Source organism: Balearica regulorum, chromosome 1, assembly GCF_011004875.1.
Source record: "Balearica regulorum gibbericeps isolate bBalReg1 chromosome 1, bBalReg1.pri, whole genome shotgun sequence".
NCBI lineage: Eukaryota > Metazoa > Chordata > Aves > Gruiformes > Gruidae > Balearica > Balearica regulorum.
In genome coordinates, this window is record NC_046184.1 from 96,346,425 (window position 1) to 96,365,238 (window position 18,814).

Sequence of the window (18,814 nt, forward strand, 5' to 3'; positions counted from 1 at the left end):
AGTGTGTCTGTGCTACCACCAGTTTCAAACCATCCTGAAGAATTAAGGTAGTCGCTCAACTCCCTGGTAATGTAGGTAGACTGATACGAGCATGTAGCCAAGCAGAAAGTTAGCTCAGGTGTCTTCCTACTGCATTGGTAATACTGCAGAATGTAGGAGTAGTGGAGAAATAAAATGGAAGTAAGAGGATGTGGCGGGATATGATTCACTTGCATCAAAGTGGAATTTCTTGTAAGGTCCTAGTATTTTCCTCTCATGCTTTATGATGTTATTGAGACCTGCAGTGGGTGTTGGATCTGATCAATTCTGGTGCTAGAGCATGCTATTTCTTTTTCTCTGTAGCCAAGGACTGAAGGTGGCTCTTAGATACATGTCTGCAGTTACAGGGAGATTGGCTTAATGTCATGGTGCTCCAGAGCAGGGAGAAGGCTGAATAGCTCGTGACGAGGAGATGTCTGTATTCCTAATACCCAGAGTGAGGTAAGAGTATTGTGGTACCTGGGCTGTAGTTGCAAGATGTTGGCTGTATCTGGGGTGGGTAGGGTATACTGCAGTTCTAATTCCCTGATCATCCAGATGGAGGAATATTTTCTAGAGGTCCCTGCCTGTTTGTCTGTCTGGGTTTCCTGTGGTGGAGATTGGAATGGGTGAGGACAGCTGTAAGGAACATTTTGGTGTCTTCCTGACAGAACAGACACAGATCCGTCTGAGGGATTCTCAGTACTGGAGCTGAGGTGTGGTCAGAGGTTGTCACAGACACCTCTGAACTTTGGCTTCTAAGTTAATTGTATGGCTTCTAGGACTTCAAGAGTATATAGGAGGAGATTAGGGGGCAGGGGAGGAATATGATGGCTATCTGAGACAACACCAGTTGTTAAGTTACCAGGGAAGCTTGTGAGATCATCAGACTTTCTATTCAAGAACAGAAAATTTTTGTCCCTCAGGTGCCAACTTGATTCATTGCCTGACATTTTGTCATTGTTTCACTCTAGCAAAAATGCATTCTGCTTATGGATGAAAGGACATTCCTGCTGTATTTCCTTTGGCTGTGGATCTGTAATTATTGTTCTTGAGTTTATTTATGAGCTACTAAGGCCTTTACTAGAGATGATTTGTTTGTGACGTCAGGAAGAGCTGTTCCTGTTTTGAGTCTGTTGACAGTTTTTCCTCTACCAGAAGGAAGTTCCAAGGAGTGAAGTTTGCTACAGTTGGCATCAAGTGCACAGCACAGTAGATCTCCACCAGGTTCAGTGAAGCAGTTGCAGGATGATGGGGGGGAAGAAGTGCTCCCTAACTGTTCTTGCATTTCTGTGCATCCGTAACAGATCATTTAGCTCTGAGAATAGAAAGGAGCAGGTTCGTTGGGGCTGTTGATCAGGTTCATGGAGTTGCATCTTCCGCGCTCCTCTGTGCTTTTTCATTTTTGAGATCTGGAGTAGCAGAGGTTTTGCTTAAATAAAAAGAGAACCTCATCTCTTATCTATTGTTTGCAGCTGCTGTTGTCTTTTGCACACGAAGTAGGTGTGACGGGTTATCTGTCAAGGGGCAGTAGACAGCATGAAGATGGAGATCTGTGGATCTTCACCTGCTTGTTACTATGTGGAAAAACTTCTCCCATTCCAACTTTCTCATTCTTCTCTGAAGAACTTTACTCATTCATTAAGCCTGCAATGCATGATAGGGGTGGAAGGGGATGAGAAGGGGAAAAACATTAAATAGAAAGTCAAATTGCAGTTAAAAAGTGATCACATGGAATCAGATCTTTTGGGAGAACTGGACATGTATTATCACCACATTAAAAGTTAAACGTGAATAATTCCTTATAAGACTGAGATTATTGTTGGGTTTCAAAATTGTACCTGACTGCAAGGATTATCAGCCTAAATTTGTATTATTTCTATGTGGAATCTATATCAAATATGTGAAATTTACTGCTGCTGACAAGTATTTGATCATAGTGTTATTTTAAACTTAGCTGTATCAGCTTCCAAAAGTTAGGATTCTTGACATATATTTAAATATTTAAAACACCCTCCATAGGATAACTAAACCCAGCATTTCAACTTTGTAAACAATGCTAGGAATAATGAACCAGAAAATATTCAAAATGGCATACCCTCTCCATAAATATTTCTCTCTTATTTTAGCATTTGCCATGGTGAAACACAAGGAAAGTAACTCCTGAATGTTTATTTGTTTTAACTGACTAGCTTGCTGCTGAAACAAGCTTGCAGGGAAATCCATGGAGTCCCACAAGGTGGCAGGAGCTAACTGTTCTATACTAGAGCCGTGGTCTGAAGGAAAACAAAGGTAATAAACTGATTTTGCTAGTTGCATGCACTCAAATCATAAGCAAGTTAGACCAAAATTTAAAAAAACCAGCTTGTGTAGGTGTTTCTTGGACTTCTGAATGATTGGGGCAAATGAACGAGAGTCTATTCTCAAGAATCTTAGTTCAAAAGAGAAAGTTCAAGCATTCATACTTTGTCAACAACAAGGACCTTTTTTTCACTTGGTGATAACTTCTTTGCTTGTTAACGTGCATCATTGCTGTGAATGGAGAGCAGGGATGAAGCCATGCAAGAACTTGTTGGCATATGAGGTTCAAATTGGCCATGAGCATCTTTAACTTGCAAACTCACCTTGACATCATAGGAATGCTGATCACGAGGTGGGACACAGCTGGGTCTGAGGGACTGTGGGAGTAAAAGAATCTGCTGCTTCAGTGAGGCCGTTTCCTTTGGAAACTGAAGCATCAGAACAGCATTAAAAGTATCCCAAGTTTGGAGATTATTGGAAAGCATCATAACAGCTCATCCTAACTAGTGAGACTGTATTAGTTAGTATATAGTGCATAAGGCTGAAATGTATCCTTTCTCTTCCCAGTGCCCTGATCTTTCTTTAGGCTGCTGGAGTTCTTGTTTCACTTTTTCTTGCTTTTGTTTCCACTTACCTGTTGATGGTCAGCACTCTCCTGAGACATTCTGTGATCAGGATGTAAAGCACTGCAAAAGAACACAGGAATTAAACATGCATGTCTCATCGCAGGCATGATTTGAGACCTATGGTTATATACGCATACTTACTTAACCTTGCACTTGGAGTTCTAGGTCTCTCATTTTAGTAAAATCTCTCTGGTGTGCCTTAGAAGAAATCTGCAGATTTTACGGTGTTAGTTGGCAGAAGTAACACTGAACAAAACAGTAGTAAGATGAAGTGATTGGCCCTGATTCAGTGGACCATGAAGTGTTGATTTTGAGACTTGGGAATCTCTTGATTTGTGTTAAGATATTTTTATTTTAAATTAGTAAACATCCAGTTTTATCTTTTTGAAAGAGAGGACAGATCTGTATGTTAGCCAGGTATCTCTGGGAATTTGGACAACCCTGTTTATGTGGACAGACAATGAAATTCAGTAGGACTAAGGTGAAATTGAGAACAGGTAGCTTTATTAACAAATAGACATTAAGAGTAAAAATAATTCAGCTCTTACACGAAATTTCAGTTTCTCCTTTCCTGCTTAGTGTCAATTGCTTGCTACTGTGCCATAGGGAAAGAATCTAAGCATTTGTGATGGGGATATCTGGAATAGTCATATGAGGTGAATTGAGGAAAAATTCTTCCGTGCCTGTATATGAGAGTGTTGTTTCTTTTTCTAGCAATGATGGAAGCAACTTAAGAACATTTAAAATCAGTTCCGTAGTGACTTAGACCTGTTGTGTTAGCATACACAGTATGCTGTGTATGTCCAGTAAAATACCTACATCTCATTTTACTGACAGGGGTGATGAGACAAGATGTAGAGATGAGCAGCAGCTGCTGTAAAGGAGTAGCATGTGCCATTGTATTGCCAAAATACGGAAGCTTCAGAAGCATTTCTTTTTATACTCTTAGTTGCAGGAATGCATGAAATTCAGGAAAATCTTTGTTGTTAGAGCAGATTTGAATAATTTTAGTGGATGCAGTCAGATGATGATTATAATTTCAAAGTGAAAACTTTGTGATTTACAATGGTTACACCTTTCACTTGCCTCTAATTTGCAAAGAGTATTAGTTCTTACATAAACATCACAAAGTAACAATTAGGAAGGTAGGTAACTAAGCAAGGATTCAGCATTTGGTAAGCACACTACTGAAATCTGTTATATGTAGTTGAAAAGGCACATGATTTACACAGTTGTGTACCAATAGCATTGAACTGACTATCAGTTAGAATTTAAATTAATTTACTATCAGCTGTGAATTATTAAGCAGTTGGTACTTATTGAAGCAAACTTAGCTATATCTGTCATTACTTCTGTTTGAAATTTTCAGTCATGCGAGTGAGATAAATGTCTTGTTCCCATTGCAACTCAGTGAGAAGCAACAGATCACTTAATCACAAATACTCAACCACCACCCTCCTCCCCTCCATTTGTACATATGATGAAATAAATCAGTTTTAAACTTGAAGATGGGGGATCATGTATTACTGAGGTGTCTGTGTTCACCATTGTTCTTTAAATGTAGTCCCCGTATGCTACAAACATGTGGACCTTGGTGTGGCTCTAGAGAGGTTGCTACTGCTGTGCATTCAGACTAATATAGCAAGGTAAAGTTTGATTCTTAAGTTTCTTTATTCACAAAAGTCAGTGGTCATGGTAATTCCAGGAATAGAAAGATTAATGCAAGCAACTTGCTTCAATTTGACCACAGAGTCAATACAGAAAAAGACTCCAGAGTGTATAGTGACATGTGTCTTATTGGGCAGGGTGGTAGCTTTCCAGAGAACAGTGGACACTGTTGTGTTTCTCAGCAGTGATAAATAATGATCATGAGAGATTTCTGCTTTGTGGTGTACTTAAAATTATTACAGTGAACTGGGAGGCCTAGTAAAGATTTCTGGTTAGGCAAGTGATGGCAGTTGCTGTATGACTCCAAATTAATCACAGTATTACTAGGGGAAATAGAGGTGGGAGGTGGAGAGGACTACACAGGACATATGCCTCTCCAGTATAAATATCTTCTTCCAGGAAACCCAGGGTCTTCCCTCCGTTTCTGCCAAACTCTGTCTTTAATGTCTCAACTATTCTGTTGATTTTAGTTAATTGAGGGACAATTGGAGTTGTCCAATCCACCACATCCCCTACTGAGATGCTGAGTGCTTTCTCTTTTCCATGACCTCCTTGGAAATGCAGGGCGTTGCTGGCCTCTGGTAAATACCCAACACAGCTAAGGCGTTCAGCCAGACCAACAAGTAAATATGCTGGATTTCTATTAACAAAGCTAACGGTTTTCTGCATCCTTCCCAAGTCTGGTTTGCAGTTGAATTTGATGGATTTTGATATCTAGAGAGTACGCTGTGCAGTATGCAGGATCTTTAAACCAAACAAACCTCAAAATATTGTTTACTACCAACTTTTTAAAAACACTTTTTTAGAAAATGTAGCATTTTAAAACCCAACCTATCAATAAAACCTGGCATAATCTCAAACCTTAACGGTATGTCTGCATCATAGACCACTGTATTTTGTAGTTACCTGAGTGTGCTTTCAATAAGGTACAGCAAGTATCAGAAGTGGTTTGGCAGTGATAGCATGGAGCTCTGTGCACGCTAATTAAACATGCATTGAATGAGGGTAGATTAGCTCATGCAGAGCTGGGCTGGGCTGCTGTAGTTCAAGTTCCTTTTACTTGATTAGTTGGTTTAAATCAGGTGTCTGTGTCTAGGACCATAGGGCTGCAGAAAGCATCTGGAGTCTTTGGGGCCAGTCACTGACAGTTGGTGCCGTATGCAATGAGGGCACGTCCTGGACATTCCTTCAAGATGCAAAATCTGGTTAAGATGCAAAATCTGGTTAAGCTGCAGTAACAACACTTCTTTCACTAGCAAGTTGCAAATCCTGTTTATGGATTTCTTTTATAGCACTGGATGTTGAAAACAATACTTTCTCTTGGGAAATTATTATTCAATTACCTTGGTATTTATTTTTATATTAAGTTTTGTTGTTGAAAGTGAAAACTAGTTGGGGATAAGATCTGCCTGTTAGAGGGCTCGTTCTTGGGTTTTATAGGAATGGGGGAGGCAGAGGAGGATGAGTGTATTGTCTTTTGGTGCTCAGGGTAGAATTTTTGCCCCACTCTTCTGCCTTTCCTTAAAGAAGCTAAAGAACTAAAGAAGTGATTGAAAACTAGAGTCCTTGGGAATGTGTGTGAAATACAGAAGTAAATCAACACTGAGGCCAAATTACCTGTGTTTATCTAAAGTATCAAGTGTGTACTAGTTGATTTAGTATCTATTTAATACTATTGCTTAAATAGATCAAGCTAGTCTTTTAGTGACTTCAAGGAAGTCAGGTACATCCAAATTAAAATAAACTGTGATGACTGACTAGTGCTCCAGTTATTGGCCCAAGCCTTGTGCTCTTATACCAGCATAATTCTTCAAGGACCTATTTAACATTCTACTCCATCTTCCCTCCACTCTCTTTTATAGAAAAAGTAAAATTAAAACAAAAAAAAAGGATAATAATCAATACAGCATTTAGTGTGATGAAGGCTTCAATAAGTGTCCATTGAGAGGGAATTACTATGATAGTGTGGTTTGTATACTGCATTGGTCTACAAGTGATGCAGTTAAGTTCACAACCCACATCTACACCCAAGTCAGAAGATCAAATTATAGTAGTGGAATTGCTTTGACAAAAATGTGAATGTTGGAGAAGTTGAATTTCTCCAGGTTGTTTGTTACATCAGCCTCTTCCTCCTAGAGGAGTGCATTTGCCTTTTCTCAGGTCTTTTCAGCACCAAAGCTAGCAGTTGCTTTTGTTCTCCTTCCTTCTCCCAGGCTGTACAAGGCAGGGACGTCCCAGAGAGCAGCGGTGGTGGTTGGCTAGGTGAGAGACACAGGGACACAGCCGATGACTACTTCTAAAGCTTAGCAGCAGCAGCTGAAAGTTTTACGGTCTCCTGTAGGCCATCATACCTTTCTGTGGCAGTTTAAAATGCATTGGTAACAAAACTAGCAGTGGGTCAGCTCTGCAGTCACTGCATTTTGCAGCATGAGGTTTTCATGTAAATAGTTGTTATTGTTAACCTGTGTTTAACTTAAGGGGTACAGGAGAGATGCAGGAATGGAGAATTTTTGTTACTGGCAAGCCAGCATTGTACCCTAACGACTAGAGTGTTGCTGTTCTGCATAGGCCAAGGACATAGTTTGGATCTATAAAGCATTGCATCCTCTGGTAAGAAGTGGCCTGGCTTAAAATTTTTCTTCCTGTCAATTAAAAACAAAAAACCAAAAAAGCTGCTTGTATGTTACAGAAGGGCCAATATATTAATGCTGTTACTGTGTTTATACAGGCAGGTAGCTAATATGTAGATTGGCATCTGTGTTCCTTGCATTCATGCTGGAGTGGCAGGAAGAGACCCACCCTCTTCTATAGTTTCCCACAGATGTGTTTTAGACTTGAATGCAAGAAACCTGTATGATTTTCCTTGTTAAAGAGGTTTGCTGTATTTATATGTGCATCTATCAGTACTTTACATAGTGCATTGATTTTTGGTGGCTGAATCTAGAATGTAAAAAAGTTTGGGGTTAGGGGTTGGGCTTTCTTTGGGGGGGGGGAGGGTTTGCATGTTTGAAGTAAAATGTCCATTTTGAATGTTAATTATCTGTTTTGTGTTCTTTTATAGTAAAGTGAAGTGTTGCATAATAGAAACTTTTTTAGCTTTAGAGTCCCACACAAACACTGGGGAGAAAACCACAGACTAGAGAAGAAAGTGCCTTTTTCTTTTTTTGCCCTTTTTTTTTTTTTTCTGATTGAATGAGAAAAATGACTCAGTCTTAGATAGTATGCTGGCAAAACACAGAGAAACTCTCGTTGGAGAAGACCATGTGATAACCACAGATTCACATGTCCAGCTTTGGTGTCAGGTCTTTGGATGAACATGAACATCATCATGAGAGATGTTACAGCTAATGTTTTACTCTGATGTATGAAACCCTAAGCAATACTTATTACTGGAGATGAAACGATGTGGTTTTTTTAAAGTGAGTTAGTTTGCAGTTAGCCAGGGCTAATTAATGGTTTTGAAGATGTACCTTGAGTTCGATTTGTTTGCAGTCATTCAGAGGAAGTAGTTGTTGGTAAAACAAAAGAACAGCTAAAGATCTGGTGATTTTTATGTCATAAATCTGCAGGGACGGTTGCTGCTTTATTTGCTGCTTTATTTGCTGGATTTTCATGTTGGGTACTCTATTTACATGGTGCTTTCTTGCTGGCATAACCCCGCCTCTCCTGTTTCCAGGGAGGAGTCTTCTGTCCTTGCTCCCAGCTGCAATGGCCTTGGCTGGGGCCAGCCGTCCTCCTAGCAGCTCTGCTTCCCAGGGGAGGCTGTACCAGGCCCGGCTGTTGCCAAAGCTGTAGCGTGTGCTGGTGTGCCCCTGCAGCGGGACGGGCACCCCGAGGCAGGGTGGGGTGCCTCGGCCCCCTCTGCCGGAGGGCAAGGGCAGGGGGGAGGCGGTGGAGGTGGGAGAGCAGCTGTAGGTTAAACCAGTGTAAGGACAGTTAAAGGTCAGGCTGGGTTTGCTCTTAGGTAAAACTGAACAAAAATGATTTCTCTGCTGTTCTTGCTGCCCTGCTTGCTTTTCCAGAAAGCACTTTTATGGAGGAAAATGCAACCTGGATGTGCCAAGAACGGGATGGCAGCCCACCTACAGGGACCTGACCTCTCCTCTGTGCTCACTCCCTTTCTTGCTTGGTGCTGCCACAGAGACTGATCGCATCTCCTACTGTGGCTGGCACAGCTGCCAGCTGTCCACAGATGTGGAAAAAACATTATTTCTTAAAGTCACTTGCCAGTTTTCTAAATCTTCCCCACTTTGTTCCCCAACTTGCTCCAGTGTCTACAGAAGTCTGTCAGATTTTTGGTCCTTAAATCTAAAAGGAACAGATCATAGATTACAGCCCAAAATGAAGCTAAACTTCAGAATTTTGACAAATGTGATATTGGTGGGACCAAGCTGTAGAAATCTGAGCTCTAGTTATGATGCTAAAGTCTTACATTGCACTTAATCACTATCTTAGTAATTAATGGTCAAATAAGTGCCAAACTTGGGCTTTCTAATGTGCAAGCTAATACTGTAACCTGAAGAAAATCGCAAGTGTATCCTGAATGCAGAACCCAGGCTGCCATAGTAGTTTTCCAGCATTTCATTAAATCTTTCAAATGTAATTTATTTTATTTTTATATGTATCAAGATTTGAATTAAATTAAATACTTAGTGAATGACATGTAAAGCTGGAAGAAGTTTGGGTTCTTTCCTGAAAAGATGGCAATATTTGGCGCAAACACTAAAGGATTCTGTAAAAACAATTACACGTACTCTAAAGGAAATAATTCAAATAAATAGTTGTGTGTAGTGGCTGTTTCTAATTGGGTTTGATGTTCTATCACAGTTCGTTTTCCATTTAGGAGGGAGGATAGGAACCATAAAACTTGATACAAATTAGCAGAGTGAAATAGCTTTCTTTGCAACTGCTCTTTGAACCTTTGCATCTCTCTTAAGAATATGCTTACAGAATATTGCAGCAGTACATCTAGGAAGAAAACTGGGTTTTTTAGAACAGAAGTGTATGTCTTTCTAATAAACTGTTTCTGATAGGAGAACTAGAAAATAGAGAAGATTATACTAACGCAGTTTTCTTTTAAAAAGTCTGTTTTGCATTTTAATCTCACGGAGAGCAGCTCATTATTCTTAAAGCAAAAACTAGACAAACCTCTCCAATTTGAAGAAATGTTGATATTAGAAATGTGGTGGGCTTTTTGTGCTACAGGTAATATGTGATCTTAGATTGTGAGAAGTGCACTTATGTATCTCTAAACTTGCCAGTATCTTGCTCCAGTAACAAAGCTAAAAAGGGGGCAACAGTGTTAGAATTTTATTCTGTGACATTGTATGTAGTATCTGAGTGCCTTCCACCTATAGCAGAGAAGAACTGGGATTTAACTTCTCCAGATAACAGTGTGGGGGAGGGATAAGAAGGGACAGTATGCTGCTTGGGGTAGGATTTTTGGCTTGGGTATTTTGCGCATTATTTATGTATGGCATTTGTACCTGAAGTTGTTCTGACACTTGTGATGTGTGGGTGTGTGTCGTAGGTAACGGGGCAGTGATGGATATCTGCTGTTGCGTGTATGCTGTTAATGCACTAGATAGCTCAGAAAGCTTTTTTGTGTACATGTGCATACATGAAAATATTTGATACAACTTCTAAGAAGTGCTGAGATCTAGGAATCATTAAAATGGTGATTCTGCTATTTCTGAATACACAGATTGTTGATGGTGTTTTCTAGAATGTTTTATGAATTAATATATCTGTTTAGTGTTATATTAACTGTGTGGCATTGCAGCATTGTATAAGTGTTGGACTGGGAGATTGTATCCATTTTGAGCTGAGTAGTGACTTTGTTTAGATTTAGTGATTAATATTGTATTTCTTCATGGGATTGGAATAAAATACGGAGCTTCAGTAGATGTTATAATTTATTGATATTGCTGCAAACTCTGTATGTATATATGAGCACAGTTCTTTTGTGAATTTTGCAGGAGGCAAGATTACAATAGTAGACAGTTATTGCAGATTTGATTGATTTGGGAATTGTTTGGATGTCTTCACTGACAGTCGCTTCCAGGTTAAGTCATATTTCCTTGCTGGTTAGCAGGAGAAAGCTTTCAACTGTGCAAGATTCATCAGTTACTTTTTCCCTTTGTATCTTCTTTCACCAGGTCTTTCCCCATCTTGGTCACTTTCTAAGTAATTTTAATGCTCATAAAGTACCGGAGTAATGAGCCAGGAGAAGTCATCCTGTCATGTCAGTTCAGGAGAAGATAGATGTACTGATGGAGTGAGTAAATTTGCGATCAAACTATCTCTGAGTTGGCTTGGTTTAAATAAATACAAAGACAATATGGTGCCTAATATCCACCTGCCTTTAATGTAGGGGATGAGAGATCAGAAATTGTCACACAGAAATTAATTTTGACAACTATAGAGTAAGCAATACAAAAATTTCAAGTTAATGTTAAAACAGTGCAGAATATTTGATTGGAAGTGCTTGGACTTTTAAGTGTATATGAATGAGTTTGAGTTTAAAGCACGGGAGTGCGTACACTTGTAGGTGCTTGCTGCTTCCTACTTCATGTCTTCTTTCTGAGGTAGGTTTTTATCTTGTCTAGTAGCTAAAGGATGATTATATGTTAGATGATCCCTTTTCATGACCATTTTCAAGCTTTCAAAAAAATTTCTATTCTCCCTGTGAGGAAAAAAAGCTGATACAATTTAAAGTAGTTGGGTTTCAATTTTTTTTTTATTACTTTAAAAACACTGAAAAAGTGTCAGCCTACCAACAGTAGACTAACATGCTTAGTTACTTTTGCAGACCTGTAGGAAGGTCTGTTTACAACTGCAGTGTAAAAACTGCTGATCTAACACTGTATCTATACTGAAGTTGGAGACCTCTGGACAGAGTAGAAACACTAGCCAGCAAAGATAATGGCAGCAGTCTTACTGTTTGGTAATGTTAAGTACAAACTGTTTCACTTTGAGAAGAGTGGTTGCCTAATAATGACTTTCACAGTTCTGCCCCTGAAATTCTACAAATGGCAAACTTTGATTTTTAAAATGAACATGTTATTTTGATGACCTCAGTCAAGGAAACTTGGGAGGGGCAAAGAAGCAGAGAATAATTATTTGAAGTACAAGCAGATGCTACTCTGGTTTCTCAAGGAAGCTTCTTGCGTAGAAAGGCGGGGTTAAAGAAATGGAGCTTTTTGTACTGAAAACAATGCAATACTTTAGCCAGTGTCCCTCCAACTTTTTGTTTTTATGACCTGTCATCTTAAGGATGAAGTGCTTTCAATAGTAAAAGGCTGAAGTGGGCTGATGGAGGAGGGTCTTTCAGAACAATTGCAAAAATTGTTTGGAAAATAAATAATAGCAAGTTACTTAACAACATGTGTGAGTATTTTAGTTTGTTGCAAAGTCCAGATAGACTGATGTTAAAGATGTGCCTTTGTTGTTAAAGGTGCGCATTGCTGAAGTTAAAGATGTGTCTTAAGTGATTTGTTAGTCAACCTTATAAATTGTTTAGTGATTTTTATTTATTAACTAAGAATACTCTCTTTTATGTGCTTCTGGTGTTTTCTAAGTTGCTGGAATAGATTGTCTTTGGCTGTCATGTCAAGAGTGCCAGAGATTGCTCTTCTGTATCTAGTGAAATTCTCACTGCTATGTATATGTACTTGAACTGAAGAAGTAGAGAGGAGGTGGCTAGTACACTGCAGCAACAGCATACCTGGCCAGTATTTGTAAGAACTGAGAATTGCCCTTTCAGAATTGAATATCAATTTAAATAGCAGGGGAAAATCAGTAGTCAGTGCTGTGGAATCTGTCTTCTGTAAAGCAGATAGAAATGGCTTCTCTGAAATATACAGAATAATCCTGTAATTAGAGGTGGGTTTGTGAGCTCATGTATTTCTGGTGTGGTGGACTCCCAGACCTGTAAGTGATGCTGTACAGGTGTTGGTCTTCATTTGAAGAGAAGCACAGGCATTTATAGAACAGTAATTATATCAGTAATCATATCAGAAAAGGTTTGGGAGCACCCTTGCTGTTTCTCTTGAGTTGAACTGTTACCTGTATTTTAACCTTGCTTACCGTTTGTCCACACACCACCAGCAGCACAACATCCCATGCAGGTTTTGTGGGTTCTTGGTTTTAATAGTCGTTAAATCCGTTCCACTGAGTGTATAAATTACATTCCTGGTTCTGATACAGTTCTGGCTTTAAACTATATGTTTTCTTAGTAAGGAAGCATCTGTATGTCGCTTCAGTGCTAGTAGTTGCCCCCGAAAGAACAAGTAGGCTCTCCTGAGAGTGAAACTGGAGTGTCTCAGTATATGAATGAAAAACTACACGGACACTAGTGCAGAAGTGGCATTGAGATTTAGGTGGATAGGATCTGGCGTATTGCTGCTCATACACTGGCTGGCCTAGCCTGCATGCTGAGATTTAAGTTGCCTTTAGTCTCCTTGTGGCTCCGTTGACGTTGCTGCAGCACCTGAAGATACTGCTGCAATGAGGCTTTGCATCCGCTCTGTCAGAGCCGACCACTCCGTCAGAAGTAGCTGTAGACAGGGATGTGTGTCTGCATCAGTGATCTTCGACTTAACAGCCTGAGTTAATGTAACTGCAGTCACCAAAGGTAAAGGTAGCCTGTGAACTGAGAAGGCTGAAGGCCAAGGCAAGAGTTCCTGTCTGTCCACTCTTGGAAGTGAAGGCCACCAAGCTCTGCAGGGAGGTGTGATTGTGACTCCAGCTCAGTCTGGATTGACTGCAGACTGAGTATAGGATGTACTTTGAAACAGTGTCAAAAAGTGAACAAGGCACAGTGAATTTTAAAGGAGTCATTAAATGTTTTGTTAAAAGTTGCTGGGTTTCATAATCTTTTGGAATGGGATCTTCCAAATGTGAGTTAAAGACATGCTACAGGTTTCTATATTGAGCAGACAAGAGAAAATATATGAAAGGAGTGGTAAAGGTAAAATTGGTTGGCCACCTTACTTTTCTTTTCCCTTCTCCTGTCAGTACTGGTGTAAAGGACATCAGACAGGATTTTCAAAAGTGTAAGAATTTGACTTAAACTGATTTGCTGTTTTGTTTTGGTCCCGTGTCCCCTCTGTACCCCACAAGTGCAAAATACCTGCACGTTTTAGCATGCAAAGCTAATGAGGCAAAACATTCAGACCTGAAAGAGCCTGAAAGAGAGCAAGACAAGTGTCTAAGTAGGAACACTCTCTGTGGTTATCTCCACAGTCTTGTTTAGAAAAACCATAAACGCATAGGGATTGCCTGCTTTTTTGGCTGAGGGGTATAGATCTGATCCTGACTGTGTGAGTGTTGGAACATCCATGGACAGGCTGTTTTCCCTTACAAAGTTTAATTCTTCTTTGGAAACAACGGCTGATGGTTCCCATGGTAGACAGTCCACTTTGCCATGTATCTTTTTGGATTTACCTTGACACTTTGTTTTCCAAGCTCACATTTATTTAGAGTGTTATATATTGCTCTGTTTTATGTGGATTTTTGTAATGCTGTCTTAATGACATGAACAGACCTCACTCCTGAGGAATGTGGGGACAGCATGACAAGCAACAGATGCAGCCCAACTCTTGCAGAGGCTAGGGGGGCAAGCGAGGGTGTCCCACACTGTGGGAGCAGATTTGGCCCTCCTGGGGGGAGCCAGCTCCTGTGGCCTGCCGTCCCCCAGGAAGGGGGACCTTGGTGAGGCTAGCGTATGCCTTTGGGAGAGAAGGTTCATACAGGGTGGGAGATGCTGTTAGCGAGTTAAAGCCCTGCTTGCTGTTGGTTTGAATTTTAGCCTGAAAAGCCTCACAGTTCTTGAAGCTGTTTTCCTAAAGAATCCCCCTTGCCTTTTGTTTTTTGGGTTTTTTTTAACTTCATCAAAAGAAGTTAACTATGCACAAAACATGGCAACTTGATCTGTCAGAAGATACTATCATCTGTTTTTAACACGCAGTAAGAGTTTCCCCCAGTTGCAAGAGCAGGAGCAGGATGTGCCTTTTCAAACGGGCTCACACATGAAAGTAGGCTCAGTGGTGCAGTGCCCACGGGCATCCCTCGCCCGGGCCGGGGCGAGCAGGGAAGCATCTGAGGGCACTTCGGGGCTGGGGACCGGTGGTGCCAGTGGGGAAGGTGGCGTGGATGGGCGGCCACTTGTGCAGGGCTGGCTACCTGTGCGGTGAGTGCCGCTGCGCGGGGCGCACGCTACCACTGACGTCGGCCCGCGCGGTGGCGGGGGGGGGAAGGGGGAGCATCGTCCAAGTGTGTGGGGAGGGGGGGTGTTGTTGGTGTCTGTGTTAGCCGTAACACTGATATTTCAGTAATGTGGTGGTATTTGGCTATACTGCCAAAACCAAGCTATAATCAGTGAGTCTTTGCTCCACTTTTCCTCGCTCCGTTCCTCTGCTCCGCCCCGTCCGTGCTCCCCGCGCTGCTGAGATCAGCTTCCTGCTTTTCATTTTCCTCAAAACGCTGTTACTCCTCCCCTGAAAGAGTTATTTTCATCAGTCTGGAGTTAATTTTTATGGGTGGCTGCGGGCTCTTTTTCTGACAGGCTAACACATCGAGCTGGAAAAGCGGTATCATGGTGATTTTGTTCTGTTGCAGTGAACCAGAGCTGTAGGCAGAATGGTAGACTGCTGCACCGAAAACATTTCTGTGCCAGCTCTGTGACCGTGGAAGGCGAAGGAGGTGAGTGCCGGTTTTACGTCGCGTAGGTCCAGGGAGTTGTTGGAGGTGGAACCAAGAGTCACAACCTACACCGGCTCAGTAACAAGAAATGAGCAATTATGTTGTTATGCTCTCTGATTAGATGCTTTTGCTCTTGCTAATACTGTAATGGAGTATACTCAGGAAATGATGGATTTTGCTGTAGTGAAGAACTGTAGTCAATGAAAGCTTACAGTGTGTAAATTTGTTTTTCTTTCATTGAAAAGTGTGGATAGATAACAGCACAAATACAGCCATAAAGGACAGATGATAAAGGTAAGGTTCACTCCAAATAACTCTAAAAAACACTCAGGTAGTTTCAGAACTTTTAGATGGATTGAATAATGGCAGAAAGAGACTTTACAGTGATTTAGTAATAACTGTGGATCTAGAATAATGTGATGCATATGAGGGAATGGCATGATTTTTATAATGTGTGGAAATAAAATTATAGATAGGAAAAACAAAAAGGAAAAAAAAAGTTCTTTTTACAGTTGCTGAGCTTCCGTTGTTTGAGAGAAGGCAGACTGGAAGAATATCTCAGTTGCAACGAACAGGCAACTTGCATAGAAACATGTCTTCTTACATTGTTGTGATTTTTTTTTTTATATATTTTTTTAATTGTTTTTCTTTATGGGGTGAAGAATGTAAATACCGCAGGTTCATTAACCAACTTTCAGCTTTTTAAACAGGTGAGCATCATTCTCTGTATACCTAAGATCATGAATACATAACTGGTCGCAGGTTGCTACTTACTTTGTGTTGTGGTATCCTTCTTTTGCTGCCTTCTCATTACTGCCCGTTATCAGTCAGATTGATGGGATGACTTTGTTCATTCTGACTGAGGTGCCCTGAGTGATTTTGCAACGGACTCTTCATAAGAAGTCACTCAGAAAGCGTAGCTGTGGTGGGTCAGCCTAGCCAGACACTGGATGCTGCTGTCGCAGCTACAGGGCACTGCCACAGGTCTGAGCTGCTCCCCAGGTGACAAGGGACAATAGGAAGAAATCAAGGGTCTTCCCCAGGATCATGGGAGATGTGATGTGTTCCAGGCTCTGAGCCCTGACCAGAATTGCTTGTGCTCTTGATCCAAACCAGAGTGCATGCTTTGAGTAGCTGTTTTCTGTGATGCTGAGTTGAATTTATTGGTTCTGCTATAAAGTGAAAAAAATTTAGTCTGATCAGTTGCAGGAGTTGGGGATGCTTCTCATACAGTGAAGTTCTGCAGTAGCTGTGCTGAAAGCAGTTCCGGGGAAACTTCCGTTTCAAAGTTTGATGCATTTTGATGGAAAATGAGAGAGGTACGGTTAATTAGAAACTGGGGTTTGGTTTGTGATAACACTTTTGGCCATGACTGACTTTCCTTTTTTTCCTTGGTGGAAATTAGCACCGCTTCTTTCAGTTGCGGGGCAAGTAGGAGTGTATTTTGTTAAGAGTGTGTTGTACTACTGGGCCACATTTATTGCTTGTAACTGAACAACTTTGTAGATAAACATGTAAGGTCAAAAGAAAAAACAATAAACTGCTTCTGTTGCCCAGTCTGTGGCATCCACTGGGGTAGTGGTGGAGGAGCATTATATAGGAAGTAATAAGAAAACTTCCAGTCATGTATGGCCCTGCATCTTTGGTATTTGGTTTCAGGCACTGGGTATACTACACTGTGTGGTTTTTGCTTCCATGCAATCTGTAAATTCATCACTGCTAAATCTACTTCTTGCTGTAGACTTGTGCTCAAGAAATTCACCCTGTGTTATGTCATTACTCTGAGGGATAAAACTATGGTTAAAGACATTCTGTGGTGTTTGTATCAGCATGTTAGAAAGATGATGCATGCCATTTGCCTCAATGTGTTGATTCTAAAGATAATTATAAATGCTAATGTTTCCCCAAGAAATGTGTCGGAAATGTGCTTATCCTATAGATGCAAATATATTTCTCATGTAGGCCCAAGTACCCAACTCTTAATTGCTTTTTACTTGCATTCTGCCAGTAGAGAAACTCTACAGCACTGAGAACACAAGCATGATGTTAAGCATCAAGGCCAACAGCGGCTGGACTTCTGTGCTGTTCTACTCATTTTGTATTTATTTTCACAATTTTCATTTTTATTGATAGGAGGCTGCTGTAAAAAATAAAATAAAAAATTCAACCTGTATCAGTAGAGTCAAGGGTTTCTACCCTAGAAGATACAATACGTTATTTGAACTACAGCTCCCTGACAAAGAAGTGAGTAGGACTTATTTGACATAGGTAATAATGAAGCACCATGTGTAAATGGCAGTACTGTCACTGAAAGAAACAGTCCCAGCCTCAGACACTTCCATCCTACCCTGTGGGGCTGCACTAGTGTTTTTGTAGTTGTGTAATGAACTGGACTGGAGGATGGATCATAGCTAAAATTAGATGATTTTTATTAGCTTAACTCTTTCTGTTCACTAAAGATAGAACTGACCACCTTTGGGTGGATCATCTATTGCATCATGAATCAGACCAGAAAATTGAACAGCTCTGCCCCAAAAAAGGGGTCTAGTAGTGTGGAGAATAGAAGCAGGACAGGGGACAGGATTGCTTTTGGCTTCAGAGCTGGCTTATGCTTGTCAGGCTAGAGCCTTAAGGGCAGGCTAAGTAAAATGCAAGAGAAGGAGGCCGTATCTCCAGAAATAGACCGTTGTTGTCAATATTTCTTCTACCGGGGACATATATGCATCTTTTAAAATGTGATTTTTGCAGTCTGGATAGTTTCCAATGCAGATAGCATCAGTTAGTTACTGATGCTGAAGATAAGATGTCTTAATTGTGATGTTGCTTTTATCTTTCTCCTGTGATCCTTTCTGAAGTAGGTGCTGCCTTGCATAGCTTTCCTTTGTGTTAACCCAGCATAGCATGCTACATGTTGGGCTGTTCTTAAAAGTTGCATGGGACTTTCAGTGACTGTGTTGAGAGGTGATTTTACATGGTAGCTCTGTCTGGATGCAGAATACCAGTTTACTACAGATTCAAAGTGCTGGTTAAATTTTTAAGTCCAGAGTTGGTGCTGTATATTGTTCGTGTGATCAGTTACTCTGAGATTTTGACTAGTGGCGGAATATGTCAAAAAGAGAAGGTAGTTTCTCATCCAGTGGCCTATAAGGAAAGTATGTTTCTGTGGCCAATACGTTAATATTTTTTTGTTTGTTTTTTAAATAGCAGGGTGATTGTTGCTTGTGTTTGATTTGTGGAGTTCAGGAAGTTTTTGTTAGTGGTTTTCAAGCTTTTGTTATGTGTTAGGTGCTGGCAAAAAGCAGCAACAAATATTTCTACATGAATTCCCTGGGGTTGTGTTTTGGCTAGGGTAGTTGAATGTTACAGCCTGAGATAAAGATCCTATTTTGAGATTTGCTAGTGTAGAGTTGGGCATTTGTTCAGGGCCTTGTTACCCTCTTTGAGACTCTGTGCAAGTACAGGAATCTGTGCTAGTGGATTTTGACAAGGGATTAAAG

General features: G+C 40.6%; 1 protein-coding gene across 20 annotated transcripts in view; it reads left to right on the forward strand.

The window, feature by feature from the left end:
• BBX (BBX high mobility group box domain containing) overlaps nucleotides 1-18,814 on the forward strand; it is a 143,718-nt gene that overhangs the window by 19,893 nt on the left and 105,011 nt on the right. For 5 of the 20 annotated variants that reach the window (XM_075767423.1, XM_075767472.1, XM_075767465.1 and 2 more), the window contains exon 3: nucleotides 15,234-15,317. The exons of 10 other annotated variants lie outside the window; for them this stretch is intronic. Coding sequence is in view for 3 of the 10 variants with exons in the window: in XM_075767407.1 (XP_075623522.1) it covers nucleotides 10,831-10,890 (60 nt within the window). In the remaining 7 variants the exon portion in view is untranslated. Of the gene's footprint in view, nucleotides 1-10,771; nucleotides 10,891-15,233; nucleotides 15,318-16,008; nucleotides 16,028-18,814 lie in introns of those variants that run through there. 5 more of the 20 variants (XM_075767407.1, XM_075767398.1, XM_075767415.1 and 2 more) reach the window with 3 other exon arrangements.